This window comes from Melozone crissalis, unplaced genomic scaffold (genome assembly GCF_028551555.1).
Source record: "Melozone crissalis strain CALT ecotype California unplaced genomic scaffold, PUWL_Pcris_2 ptg000029l_1, whole genome shotgun sequence".
Classification (NCBI taxonomy): domain Eukaryota; kingdom Metazoa; phylum Chordata; class Aves; order Passeriformes; family Passerellidae; genus Melozone; species Melozone crissalis.
Genome location: NW_026535807.1, coordinates 7,095,796 through 7,111,064, shown reverse-complemented (window position 1 = coordinate 7,111,064; position 15,269 = coordinate 7,095,796). Strand labels below are relative to the sequence as shown.

Genomic DNA, 15,269 nt, shown 5'->3' with positions numbered 1-15,269 from the left:
TTAAATTTTAATAGGAAAAAATCACTACTGCGATTTGCTTAGTCTGAATATATATGCAATGTAAAGAGACACACTGACATCACCAAGGCATAACACCAGAGATAAATGGAGATGATTTTCCACACTACTGGAGCAGCTGTAACTCCCTCCCAAACCTGCAGCAACCAAAGAGCAAGGCAGCTGCTTCTGGCTGGCCACTGCCTCTCATGCCCTTGGCTGAGAGGAAGGAATCAGAGGTCTTACTCTGCTCCTGAATGTGTGGGCCTTAACAGAGGGCAGCTGAGCTGCTACACGAGTTAAAATGCCCGTGTCCTGCTAGTCACAGTTGGTTGTCCCTGAAGCCTGAGCCCTCACCAGAGCACGAACATCTGAAGGCCGCGTTGTGCACCGAGAGTGCCCCAAGCAAGGGCAGCCAGAGCACACATCCATATGCATCCCCAGAGAGCCCATCTGGAGCAGAGCCTCGCTCCACGGACTCCCAGCAATGCAAAACTAGGCTCAGGACTCCAGACTGCTTCCTTTTCATACAGCAGCTGGGGTTTGAGAGCAATAAGGATGAAGATTTTCCTGTCCTGCTTCTGCATTACACTGCAATTCTCCCTCCTGAAGGAGGGCAGCTCCTGTGACAAGCTCAGGAAATGTCAGAGGAGCAGGCTGAGCAAGCCAGGCACTGCCCTGCCTATGGAAACAGCAGGCAGGCTGCTGTCCACCTGCCCAAACACAAACAGCAGGAAAGGGTGCACGGCTGTTGTGCACAGAGCTGTTACGATCTATATGAAGCCCCATGTGTGTAAATGAAACATCGGCTCCTTCTATCATCAAACGTGTACAACTTGTAAGCATGAATTATGCAAGACTATTAACTGTCTTATTTTAAGAGGGAGCAGCTGTAAAAGCTGCTTGGAGGACACAGCAAGTCACGGAAGGGGCAGCCCCTGGTGTTCAGTGTCTGAGCTACAGCACAGCCACTCTCACAGGGTCCAGCCCCAGTGCTCCCCAGACCTGCATTCTGCACTAAACAATTCACCCAGCATCTCACAAGCTCTGTCTTCCAGGAGTAATATTTTCACCACCTTATTGATAACAGCTTGAGAAAGATCTGGATAGTTGTGTGAGTCTGTGAAGAAGTGAGCAGAGGGCTGAGCCTGTAACCTGGCTCAAACTCAAGCCCCCAGTCAGTGCCCAAACTGCCAAGCTCTGCCTTTGCTTTCACCTTTCACAAGGAACCTGAAACAGCAAACTCCTGCTGAGACCAAGGAGCTCCAGGCTGTTCCAGCCCAGTAACTCTCTTGTTGGCTAATGAACCCTCACACTCAGCCAGAGCCCACAGCTGAGGATGCCAGCCTGGAGTGACGCTGCACAGCCATGTCACAAGTGCCACCATGTCGGAGGCAGGGACACTGAACGCTGGCTGGCAGCACGGAGCACTCACCCATCCTCAGCCCCAACACACAGAGCACTGCGGGCTACTGAGCTCAGCCCTCCCTGAGCACACACTGTGCCTAGCAGACATGCTAGACTTGCTGATAGCAAGCTCTGGCCATAAATTACCTATAGGGTGAGAATTTTGATACAATTTTACATAAAACATTATTTCCTCTGGTCAATATAAATGCTGGTAGGACAGAGTGGCAGGGCTGTACACAGCAAATAAGCATGTTGGAACAAAAGAAGTGCTGAAAGGGGAGGCACAGATGGGTATTAAGACCAGTTTCATTCATTGTATATATCACGGACTTGGAAGAACAAACATCAAACACCGTGATTACATTTACTGATGATTCAGATTTGTGTGGGCTCCTCAATACACAAGAGGAGGGCAATAAAGTCCTGGACAACTGTGAGCAAGCAAGCACCTCGGGGGATAATTAAATTAATCTGAGCTATGGAAATGCCACACAACAAGGCTAAAACATAAAGCAAACAACATAATAAAGGACTTTGCACTCAAGAAGCCGTAAGAGACAAACAGAGGCTACTGCTTGTTCCCAGTGACCCACCAGGGTGCCAGGGGCGGCACAAGCCCATCAGGTGAAAACTGGTACAGGATACACACAAAGCTCTAAAAAAGCAATCTCAGTGATACCAGTTGTATGTGCCCCCAGCCCAAGAGACTGTGGCTTTAGAGAAGGGTCATGTCACAAGGGGATCACTGGTGGCACAACAGCTCTGGTGCCACCCTGACAAAACAAATCCGTGCAGGGGACCCCAGGCCACAGCACCTGCCTCTCACCTGGCTTAGCAACTTCCAGTCCCTATTACCAGCTGCAATTCCCAGACTCTTGACCACTGCTCCCCATTTGGAAATCATGTACTTGCCCCTAACTGCCTGGGCAGCCTCACCACGCTGAACAGCCCTGTCTGATGTAGGACAGCTGCCTCAGGGACACTGAGGCACCTTCCCCGAGGCACCCTGCCCAGCAAAGGGACCGTGTCAGGGTACCACAGCAGGCACAGAGCCCCTTCCACGAGACAGGTCCCAAGAGCATGTCAGACCAAGACTGGGGAACACAAAGCATCTGCAGCAGCAACACAAGCAAGGACATGGGAGAAGTCAGAAGTGGCAGAGCTGTCCAAGGCCCTGAAGGCATGAAGATGCTAAATTTGATGAGGTTGAGGAAGGGAGCCAAAGGAGGAATAAATAGAGCTAATGAGAACACAAGGCATGAGCATTCAAAAACCTTTAACACACTACAAACAGCAATAAAAAGGCAATTAGAATTCCGAGATGCATGGAGGGTAATTGCATGCACTATAAATAGGTAGTGGAAAGACTGTCCTGCTCAGCAGGATCTGATTCACTTTTGGGGTGACTTCTGTGCAGAAAGGAATATTTTGGCATGCAACAGAAGCTGAGAAAAGGGAGTTTACAGAGAGATGAAATTACAGGAAGAATTTCTATCACTGACATCCTGCTGCATGAAATATGTACCAAGCAGGAGCTTTGCCACAGGGGCTTCAGAGGTCATAGTTTGAGGAACTCCAAATAAAAGTTCAGCAGCAGGGGTGCAATGCAGTCTTAGAAGGAAACATCCATTTTATATCAGCCAGCACAGGAGTCCAGGCACTTCAGTGGCTTCCACTATTGATGGAGAAATCTAACGATGCCCATGGAGACCCCATCCTGCTCAGTTCACAACCTTTGCACAAGCACTTGCACTTGTAATAGCACTTAAAAACAAGCAAAATCACAAGTTTGAAAGTGTAATTCCAGTGTCAAAATCACTTCCTCCATCCTCTATCCTGCCACTGGCATGTTGCTTCTGTTCCCTACCCGTGCCTCAGGCACACTCCACCACTCTGCTCTGCTCACAACCCCCTCCCAGGCTGGTGCAGCCCTCCAGGGGATGCCCATGGCTCACGTAGCTGACACAAGCAGCCAGCTCACAGTTGAAAAAACAGGCTCTCTGATGCCATTCCTGCCCAGCCTTCCCTCCCTACACCAGTGAGGCTGGAACAAATGCACCAACTGCTGCTCTCCCTGCTGGGCATGTGGCTCAGGCTCTGCAGGAATGTGTCATGAGAGATTCTGGGAAAGAAGTAGCTCTTGGAGCAGATAAAACCCATGAGAGTCTTTTCAGAATTACAACCAACATCTTTTAGAGTAGAAGGTACCACTTAAGCCCAGGAGCCCATAAACAAGTAGAAATCATACCAGGCAGAGCCTTGGCTAACATAATCCACCACTGCATGATCAACTCAAGGTTTTTGAGGACACCAGCTCTCTCTTGAGACAGCTAGAGGCTAGAAGAGTATTATTCCCCATCATCTCTGCATAGCCCTGGGCATATCTGATGCAGAGCAAATGGGAGATGGAAAAGGAAAACACAGCTACAGCAGAACTGCCAGCAATCCCTCCTCACTGCCCCAGCTCCTTCACAGGTACCCTTCCAGAGGAGGAATGTTTGCAGACTAAAGCAGCAAACACCTGATAAAGGGAGGGGGCAAAGCTGAAACTTCCCAACTCCAAAGTCCCTCAGCAGGTCTCGTGCCCTTCCCAGCTCCCTGTTCTTTCCCGATGCAGAGCATCAGCATAGATTCATGTTTGGGAGCTGCTCTGCCCTCACAAATGACTGAGCACACACAAAGCCTCTGCAGTCCTAACTCTAGCTAGCTCTTTGCTACGCACCAGAAACCAACCCCATGCAGCTCAGAGCATCCCCACATAACAGCAGCAGATGGCTTCTGCCTGGAGCTCTCACTGGCAGAGGGTGGCCTGCAGAGCCAGGGTGGGAGGCACAGAGCTGGTTTTTGCAGCATGCACAGGTCGTGCAGCCTGGCCCATGGCTGAAGAAGAGCTGGCTGTGGCCTTCCTTCCCCCTTGCAGTGTCACCATGCAGGTAGCAAGGCAGCTGGCTCCTGCTGCGTCACCCCATTAGCTTCCTCCCGAGGCAGAGACGAGTCTGTCATCATCTCTGGCCGCAAGGAGAATGGGAGCAGTCTGCTGGGAAGGAAGGAAGGAAGGTGGTGACAATAAAAGCAAACTCGTCACATGCAACATGCAAAGCATTTGTACCCTCTTGCTGAATTAGGAAAAGGTGTTTGACATCTTAGAAGAAAACTGCCTTTTGCTTGATGTTCTGCTTATGTGATACGCACATCACTTTCCAGCTGCCTAAATTCTCTGCTGCTGAGGTGTGGGAGGAGCTGACCCCCTGCAACAGCACATCAGGCAAAGTGAAACCACCTCCTTGCAAAAACTACAGCATCAGCAGCAGTCCAACAGAACTTTTGGATTGCTGCAAATAATTGTTCCCAAATCATTCCATATCTTCTGTGCCTAAAACATAACACCTAAATGCTCCTTCCTTCCCAGCCCACAGCCGTCAGACAGGGATAGGGACACCTGAGGTGAGCACTGGGTGGAACACAGGTTGCATCTGCTGTTCATGGAGCAGCTTCTCCCTCCCACAGCCACTTGTACCAGACACATGTCAAGGCTGGCCAGAGCAAGCCCAGAAATTTCTTCCCAAAGTGCCTCTGCAGTATTTAGGTTCTCTTGGCCAACTGGCTGGACAGGGCTCCCCCAAATCACTCCTTGGGATAAAGTTCATTTCCAAGCAAAGCACCAACTAGAAATCAGATGGGTAAGTGCCTTCTTGCAGACCCAACATCAGGGAGCTGTATTTAGGAGTACTGGTCTATTTTCCCTCCAACAGCCAAGTCCCTTTATCCCACCAGCCAGGCACCTTGTCCTCTCCAGTGCCAGCCAGAGTCTGTTTGCTGGCTGTGACACTCCAGGCTCTGAAATGACCCCCATGCACACACCCATGTCCCTACCAACAAAGGCAAATCACTGTCTCTCTCTGGGGGGCTCTGAGGAAAGCATGGGGCTGCTCCCCTGCCATGTGGAGGTGGGGAAAAACCTTGTGGGTTGTGATCACATGTTGGGGTGCTCAAAGCAGCAAAACCCTTCAATAGGATTGAAGCCTTCTGCACCTCAGGGCAACGCCAACTTAGCATCATGTGCCTTGGTAACCTAAATTCCCCAGGAAAGGGAGAATGGCATCCCAGAGGAGTCAGCAAGCCCCACAAACCTCATCAATTGAAGCACACTGCAAGTAACAGACATCAGTGGCTGCTACAAACTTAGAGAATCTCCAAACTCCCATTGCCATCCTCTCCAGCTCAATAGGTTCTCAGGATCAAATGCAAATGCTAGAAATCAAATTCAAATGCTGGAGCAGACATTGCTCTTCACAAGGCAACCTGTGAGACTGTTTCAAGAGGACAATTATTAACAAATAGCTTCTTCTATCAGTAGCTCCTCAAGGTGTGTGCCTGGAAAACAGCCTCTGCTCCCTATTACTGTCCACCCCTGTGCCAGACAGGCAATTGGGAGCCAAACCACCCCCTTTTATCCCTGCTCCAAGAGACTGAACTGAGCCTGTGCACACTGCAGTGCTGCAGCTGCTCTGGATACCAGGCCTCTTTCTCCTGCAGAAGTGCCTCAGGCAACGACAACATCCTAAACAAATACTTCTTTTCCACTGCCAAAAAGTTTATTGAATTTTTCCCCCCAAAATTCATCACCTGGCTGAAGACATACAGTGAGTAATAGACTTGCAGGGACAGGGTCACTCTGCTCCATGCTTGTACAGGATCAGATCCAGCTCATAAATACTAAACCTAAATCATCAAGTGTGGATCTAAATCCCACCCCAAAAAGGGAGTAGAAGGTGGTCTGCAGAGGGTCTACAGACAAAGCTAGATTTGAAGATTCTTCACTTTAGAAAGTCTGAAAGTCCTGCCTTTGTGTGAATGTCACCCTAATTCAGCACACGAGGTCACAAAAGGCAGTGCCGGACCATCAGCCCTGTTTGTCAGGGTATTACACAAATGCACAGTGGCATCAGCCCAAAGTCCTACCAAAGTCAGTGAGGTTCCTTCAAGATGTGCACATTGCATTGCCAGTCCCCAAAGATAAACACCACAGCACCGTCACTAAAAACCATGACAAAATCTAGATTTCATGAAGTTTCTTCATCAAATATTAACATTTAGGTATGAGGAGACACCCATGAGGGTCACTGTATACCTGACACTATTAAAAGTCCAAGCTCCCAACCTTACTGTGAAGTAGACAGACAGGTTTTGAACTATGACAACTACAAACACAGCACGACTTACCCCAAGATGAATAAATATTTGCATGACACTTTGACTCAGGTGTTTAAATTCTAGAAAATGTCTGACTTTATCAGCCTGAATCACAGACAAACAATACCAAATATTATCACTAAAAGCACCTTTTCAAACAACAATTTCAAAAGGTTAACATCAAACACTCAGCAACTGCACTTTATGTCCTGTCTTAAAAATGAAGCCCACACAATTCAGAGGAAAACGTGGTTGAAGCAACCCAAATATCCTGTACCACAAATTACTTCTTCCTAAGCAAGTGCCAGGCTAGGATGCTCTGTGTATTTTTGTCAGTACCTCCCTGGTAATGACACAGGGGAGCTGCCCAGGAACCCTCCATCCCTCACATCTCCCCTCACCCTCATGAAGGGGCAGCTGGACCTTGGAGCATCCCCTCTAAGAAGGGTGGCCCAGTTCTGACCCACTGGGAGCTGGTGGTGCCACTTGGAGCATCCAAGGTGAGGAGACAATTCTGATTGTCCTGCACCACACTCTAAAAGAGCTGGGCAGGGAGGTGGCACCTTCCCTTGGACCTCAGCCTGTTCTATTTCCAGGAAGGGAACACCTTTGAGGGGCCACCCATCAAACCCCACCCACCCTCCTGGGTGGCATATGGAGAAGAGCTGCTCATCACCAGGGAAAGTCCCTTTGTCTGCTGTTTTAAGGGAACTCTACTGTTTTAATTAGTCTTAATGCTCAAAGGCACACTAAAATATCTGATTTCTAGAGATCATTTTGGGGGTGAAACCCTGGCACTGCTGAAGCCACTAGCTGGATTCACATCAATACTCTCCAAGCAACAGCTTTATTGATCATACTGTATTGATTGGTCATAACATACTGATCAAGTTTACATCATGAAACAGAAAGAGGATGTTTACCTTGTACCACTCTGGACTACAGCACTGCCAGCAGCTCTGGGGTTTGTATATATACACTGCTAGCAGCAGAGCTGGGATGGCTGGGCTGCTACTGCTAAATAAACTAAAAACAAATTAAATATTTCTCCAGCTAACAAAAAAATTGCATAGGGAAATGACTTGCCGACCACTTTCCACATAGGTAAATGGAGAACAAGTGAGTCACCATTCAGCAGAAAAAATTACAAGTTGTGCAAGAGGCAAAGTGCTTCAGGGAGAGTGTCTAGACTATGCAAAGCAAGGCCATAAATTACACCTTTTGAAACAAGGGGCTGTAGCAGGGCTTGGAGCTGCATGATCAGATAAGTCTTCTCTACTCTTAGTTAGTAGCATCTCTGACCAAGAGGTGCCACCCACAATAATTGAAATGTCAGGCTATGGATCAGGAACTACGAAGTTTTACAACAGCCAAAGACCAAGCTCACAGCCTATTTAATTACCCACTTCACAATCCAACAAACTGCAAGTATATAAATAGCCAAAGTATGACAAATATTTAATATCTCCTAAAATTAAATTAAGATAAGACACTGGCAAAATAAATTATAAGTGTTTTAACTGAAAACAACTGTTTTCTGCAGATTCCAGACAACTTGAGAGCAATAATCACATTCTGCAGTCCACACTGCTAAGCAGCACAACATCTCAGATGTGCCAGACCTTCCTTGCCATGGTGATGCTCTGCAAGCAGGCTCACCTTCACTTCAGGGCTGGCACAGAGCTGGGCACAGCCACACACACAGCCCTCATTTGATGGTGGCAGTGGCCTGTGCCCACATGGAGCCATCTAAGGGGTGAAGCCAGCCCCTAACTACTCCTCCAGGTTTGCACAGGCATAGCACTAATAATATTCCTGCAAGCTTTGCTGCAGCTACAGAGCTGTGCATGAGGTACAGCTCATGCTTCAGAGCTGCCTGGACCTTGCAGCTGCTTCTTAACAGGACTAGACAGCAACTGAGGGGCAGACAGAAAACAAGCAGAGCATCGTCTTTACCTCTCCTGCCCTCAGAGCTGAGAAAACCAAAAATCTCCAAGGGTTTCTTGGGACCAGCAGAGCAGAATCTGATCACAAAAACAAATTCCTCCAGCAGAAAACTGCTAAAACAAGTCCCAACACCACTTGAGTTCAGTCTGTCCCACAAGAACAGTGTGCTGGTGCTTTTATGAGAGAACTTGTGTAAGCATGGCATGAGAGTAACAATCCAACCCATGGCAAGGAAGATGTGGTTATTTGGAAGGCTGCACTAGCTTTCCTGTGTCCTAACTGTTGTAGCATCTGTGAGCCTGCTGAAATGGCAGGAATTCAGTATTTTAAGATGCATTGTAACCAGTTGAACAGTTTCTGACCCCTCACACCTGTTCTGCATTAAGCACTGTGCTTAAATCAATCACCATTCAGCAAAGCACAAGCTTAAGCGCTTTGCTGAATTTGACTGAGAATTTTGCTAATGCACCTGACGTCATCCCACAGGCTTACACAGGGACCCAAATCATGAGCCTCTTCTCCCAGGAGTAGCCCCTGATAATCTGCAACAAATCTGGAACTTTTTTCATCCTGCATTCATCCCGCTGGGAACTGATTTTCTCTTCTGCCTGCCTGCTCCCTTGCTCTGCAGGAAGGAAAACAGGCAGTGGCAACCACGGCTGCAACAATGTCTGACCTAATGTGCTCTCCACATTTTATCTCCTAAAAAGTTCTTCCTGCTGCCCCTTTCCCAACAAGTGTTTTCAGTTTATGCTATTTGGAAGTAGCAAACATCAATTCCAGGGCTGTGCTGTGCCTTTTGACTGCTGAGCTGCAGAGATATTTAGCAAAAGGTGCAACCCACATCCAAGGATGCTTGGTTTGCACCACTACAGACACACACCTTGTCCAACATCCCTAGGCTGCTGGCTGAGCTGTCTTCCCAAAGGCTTCAGACAACTGGGAACAAGTGGGAAGAGGCACCAAGCACTGCTGGTCGTCTCCACTCCACTCTACTTCCAACAAAGCAGCATGATCTAGAGAAAAGACCACACACATCCTGGACAGGCAATTACCAAGCTCAGTGCCATCTGCAGTAATAAAACACATTGTTCTGGGAGCCATGGAGCTGGCAAAGCCACTTTCCTCCTGAGCTGCATCATGAGGCCGGAGCCTTCCATATCCAGCAATATTGTAAGCTCTGATGGGAGTTTTTCCTCCTCATTCAGTTGGTCTCTTGCTCAGATTCCCCAGTGTCTAGTAATGGCTGCCCACACACTGCACCTTCCTCCCATCTGGGGTAGAAACAAAAAATGAAATCTCCCTATTTTCACCAAGCCTTACAGGGATGAGCATCTTGCAGACCATTGTCTGCATCTCTAATGTGCCTGGAATTCACTGGTGGCTTAAAAAAGAAACCTAAGTGGGAAGCAAAGACAGCACAGGCAGGTATCTAATAAGGCTTTTTTCTTTTTCCTCAGGAAATACTGCTAGGGAGATGTAAATAGAAGAACTTACAGGTAGACATCACAGATGTGTAGTTACTGTAGTGGAGCCTTATCCCATAAACATCAAAATAAACCCAAAGCAGAGGTGTAGACCTGAACACATTCATCTAAAAAACAGCTTTTCCTCTGTTGCTGAAATTTCTGGGGTGTCAGGGTCAGAAAAATACCAGTTCTGAGTGGCATCTGCTTAAATTAATCTGGAAATCTGAAACACAGAGCTTACTGCTGGTGTAAACAAGCAGAGCTGTCATGCCCACATGCAGTAAGTACCCAGCTACACCATCCATTCACACGTTTCCGCTGCTCTCTTTGCTCTCATACATTCTAATTTATCAAACAGCAGGTAATTACCTTTGTGGTGCAACAGCAGCACCTTAACTACACAGTTCCCTTTATTCCAGGGGGGTTCATGGGTGCTGCAGAACACCAGGCTGCATTTTCCAGCTCCTGAGCACTACACATGTGTGTGTGGCTGCACAACTGGTGCCCACTGTGCCAGTGTGTTCCCAGCCCCCAGGGCACCAGCCAGCTCTGACACAGCCCTGCAGGAACAAGCAGGGAGGATTACACACCTCAGGGGAGGAACAGTGATCCACAGCCCAGGCAGGAACTTTAGTGCTGCGGCCACAACACAACAAAATCAACTCTTTCTTATCTGAGGAAACTGCAAAGAAGGTGAAGCTATTAGATGCTGCCTGGGCTCTGGGAGCCTGGCTGCAACACAGTCCATCTCTGTGGTCCTCCAGCTGTGGTGGGGATGGGTTCTCCGTTATCAGATACCCCAGACAGGAACCCACTCTGCAGGGCAGCAGCTTCACTGCCTCACCTGCAAAGCCACGGTCCCTGCCTGGGCTGTGCTCGGGGTCACAGCATCTCCCACTCTACAGCTGTGAGCCCGGTGAGGCCAAACCTCACCCCTCTCCTTCCAGCACTGGGCAGAACCTGCTGAGCAGGGCTGGGGACAGGTCCCCAGCACTCACTGCTGCACAGGTCTGCCCAGACACCTCTGTGGTGGCACCTCCCTGACGTGGGTGTGGAGCCAGGTCCCCTCAGCTGGGCAGGGCCCCAGTGGGGCTCCCAGACACGCTGTCCATGGGCAGATGGGCAGGGTCAGGCCTGGCATCTCCAGGGCCCTGCATGTGCAGGGGATCAAGCCGCAGCTCCTGCAGCCTCTGTGTGCGGCACCACTGGGAAAGGAGGGAGTGTGGTCCTGCACACCAGCCTGGAGACTGCAAATGACAATACTCTGCTCCCTACTTCTTCAAGGATGAAACAATTCCCTGGCAAACTGCAGACTGTGAGGGTGGAGAGGCAAATGGCACATGGGAAAGGAAGCAGTTTATTCCACCTCTGCCAATGAGCAAACTGACCCAAGAGCCCCCATCAGAGCAGGACCAAAATCCAGTTTTCTCTCATCTTTCCCCTAAGAAGCAAAATGCATTTGTTCCACTTTGGTGAGTTCTGAGCACCTGACACTTTCATCATTACTGAAGACCCAACCAATACACTGCAGCTGAAGCAAGGTGCTCAAGAGGGATCAGGTCTCTCACCTTCACCCTCTGGTCTCCCGCCAGCCAGACAGGAAGGGACATTCCCAGAGGGATGTGTTAGGAGAGCAAAGCAGAGGAGCACATGAAGTTCATCAACAAACTCCAGGCTCTGGTAGTCCTTTAATTGACTTCAAGAGGAGTCGTGGCAAAGAAAAAAGGGCAAGGATCTACTCCCAGCATGCCAACTGAATATAGGGATATAGAGAAAACAAAAAACTAGAATTAATTCACCTTTTAAAGGGTAAATTCAATTTGACATGTGTTATCATGGTAAATTTAGCTTTCCCAATTACATTTCACTGCTAAGTTTGAGGGGAGAGGGTCAGCCCCCAAGACACACCTATTTTAGCTATGTTAATAAGCCAGAAATGTTTCCCTATGTTCTTCATTTCACAGAGAACGGATTATTTCTTCCCAAGATCCTGTGTAACTTCCACATAACCTTGAATACTGCTGCCATTTTGTAATTTTTCTCATTACTCCTCATTTCTTTGTTTCACCTGCACTTTATTCCCCACCTTTTCCTCTCCCTCCTCCAGTCCTTTCACAGTGCACTATTTTGATTTCAGGGACTATAAACTGTCCTTCCCAGCCACTTTTCTCTGAACTGCTAAGATGCTGCACGGTCCTTTGGATAAACTACTTGTCAATTTCAGTTCACTTTTATGTGAGAAACATTTGCAGGACTGACTTGGTTTTGTTTCAGTGAAACTAACAATAATGTAAGTTTCATCTTCAGTTCACTTTTACGTGAGAAACAGTTACAGGACTTACTTGTTTGTATTTCAGTGAAACTAACTAACAATAATGTAAGTTTCATCATCTTTCTTTAATACAAAGAAGTTGCACGGGGAAACAAAAGCCAAAACTACTTTGGAAATTCACAATCTGTTGAAAAGCATTGTAGGCAAAAAGAACAGATAAAAGAAACTCCAAATCTGGCTATAATTTCAGCTATGTACTTTGCTCAGCAAACAAAAGCAGATCACTCAAGCTTCCAGCAACAGATTGTCCTATATTGCCTTTAAACTCCATGATACAGTACGGATACACTTTCCTACCTCCGTATGTTGCAATGACTAATAATAGTCCTGGGGTGTAGCAGAACTGAATGTCGTTTGCATCAATACATCCAGGAGTCTGCCTGAATTGTAAAGGTCATTTGTGAACACAGAACAGGATCAAGGCTAAAACTGCAGTCTAAGAAACTCAACCGAAAATGGTGACAAAAAATCAGCCAGTTGTTCAGAGAGCTACATTACATCACAGACTCAACTCTGGCTGCCACAGGGAAAAAGTTGGCTACATTTGACTGAAAGATGCCTGTGTCCAGATCCAGAAGAAACTTAATTTCTGCCCTGGCCCATGAGCTTGTGCCTCAGAGGAGAAACAAACTCCAGGATAGCTCCTGGAGATGGGAGCCCAGGCGAAGCACTCTGCCCAGCCTCTGCCTGGAGCAGCACCCGGCCCTGCTGTGGCGACACACTGGGGGAGGACAGTCAGGACTGTGGCAGAGACCTCACCGCAAACCTCTGCTGATGCATTCCACCGGGAAGGCGGTCTCGGGGAGCTCGCCAAGCATAAACACTTGCAAGAAGTTGAAATGAGACTCAGCAACTCCCCAAGTCAGTGCCAGCACTGCCAGTTAAGCAAACTTTGCAGTAAGCATGGAGTTGTGGAGTCCCTTTGCAAGAGGCAACAGCACGTGCCTGGCTTTTTCCAGCAATATCACCCACTTCTCTCCTTTCGACAACCTTTAGAGGCCAACATCCCAAACTTCCCGAATCCCGACGTTGCGTAACTAGAAGCAACGATGTATGTCACCGGCTCTGTGTGGGAGAGCGTGTCGGGGAGCGGCACGGGGGGGGACAGGGGGTCAGGGGGCTGCCCCGGGCCCCGAGCCAGGGCTGCTGCCAGCACCGCGCACCGCGTGGGCCCAAGGTGCCCTGAGCCGGGAGTGCCCTTGGGGTGCCCGGGGAGCTGCAGGCCCGGCAGCGGCGGGAGAGGCGAGGAGTGGGCAGGGATGCGGACAGAGGGGGATCTGGAGAGCGGGCACAGGGGTAAGGCAACAGCGGGTGGGTAAGAAGGGGGCAGGATGGATGGCAGGGGCAGGCAGGGAGCAGCCAAAGGTGGGTGGGTGATGGAGAGTAGAGGCAGAGCCCGGCCGGCAGGGCAGAGCCGGGCAGGGCAGGGCAGCGCACGGCCGGTACCTTCTGCTGCCGGCGGGCCATGTCGGTGGGCTGCTTGGCGTTGAAGGGGTAGGCGATGCAGCGCATGACGAAGACGTAGAGCTGCAGCTTCTTCTTCCTCTCCTCCTCCTCCCGCTGCAGCCGCTCCAGCTCATCCTTCTCCTTCTCGCTGGCCACCGAGGGGCTGGGGCTGGCGGGCCGCGCCGCGCTGCTGCCGCGCCCGCCGGGTTGCAGCCCCCCGGCGCTCCCACCGCCGCCGGCACCGCCGCCGCCGCCGCCGCCCGGGCCCTCGCCGGGGCGGCTGGGCGACAGCCGCGCCGCGGCGGGCGCCAGCGGCTCCTTGCCGCTCTCCTCCTCCACCAGCTCCTCCGACTCCTCCTCGCTGGACGACGGGTCCAACATCGCGGCGGCTCCGGCTGGGCTCGGCCGGGCGAGCTCCGGACCGCGCTGGGCTGCGCTCCGCTCGGCGCCGCCGTGCCCGTGCCCGGCTCCGGCTCCGCGCGCCGCCGCGCCCGCGCGCGCGCCCGCCCAACCCCGCCCCGCCCCGTGCGCGCGGGCGCTGGCCGCGGTGCTGCACGCGCGGGGCGAGGGGAGCGAGCGGAGAGCGGGCCCCGCGCATGCCCGGTGCGCGCCTAGCCGCCGCCATGGCCGCGGGGGTCCCAGTGGTGTGGGGTGCTGAGCGTGTGCCTTGGTGTCCCCACAGCCCCACACAGGCACCGCGGTGTCCCCACAGAGCCCACTGTCTTCTCCGAACCTCCACAATCACACACAGACACTACTGTATCTTCTATGTCCCCACGGACACCAATGTCCCTGCTGTGCCCCTGGTGCCCCCGCAACCCCACACTGTGTCCTCGCAGCATCTTGAGCCACATGAATCGCCGCAGACCTGAGGCTCACAGCATTTGTTTTCCACCGAGCAGCTCTTCTTGCACCTCAGTGCCGCTAAAAGTCTTAATTGAAAAGTGATATTGCTGGTAAAGCTTTCATCCAAGTCACTAATTATTACATGTGTAATGATATCGTGGTGTTCTGCTTTGAAGATTACCTAGGGCTAGCTGAGAACTTCAGGAGGCTCTCTGAGGGATGAGTCAGTGAAGACATCGTGTATGCAATGGTTTAGTTTTTGGTGATTTTCAGATCTGATTGAGACTTCATTTACATGTATTTGTGTATTTGTGGTCGGTGGGTGTTTTCAAGGTTTTGTTTTTCTGCTCAATTAGCAGTGCTTCTTTTCTAAATGTCAAAATACCTGTCACCTGTTAATTCATGCTAATAAATATTTAGGGAGAATAGATAAACATTGGCTCATGGTGATGGGGCTGTGAGAATAGCTTGCGGGTGAGGAGACAGGCACTGCTTCTCACGATGTGTTCCAGAGTTTTCACAACAGCTGGGCTTTCTGAGCTTCTTACCTACTTCTAATTAAAAGCACAGAGCAGCAGATGAGTCTGGAAAAACTTCTGGGTCCTACATTTCCAAAAGCCACGAGAAGT

At 50.0% G+C, this 15,269-nt stretch overlaps 1 protein-coding gene across 12 annotated transcripts in view; it reads right to left on the bottom strand.

Annotated features, from left to right (window-relative positions):
• CADPS (calcium dependent secretion activator) overlaps window positions 1-14,190 on the bottom strand; it is a 203,760-nt gene extending 189,570 nt beyond the window's left edge. For all 12 annotated transcript variants that reach the window (XM_054281013.1, XM_054281015.1, XM_054281020.1 and 9 more), the window contains exon 1: window positions 13,795-14,190. In XM_054281013.1, coding sequence (XP_054136988.1) covers window positions 13,795-14,175 — 381 coding nt within the window. In that variant the 5' untranslated portion in view covers window positions 14,176-14,190. The remainder of the gene's footprint in view (window positions 1-13,794) is intronic.
• Window positions 14,191-15,269: the final 1,079 nt, after the last annotated feature.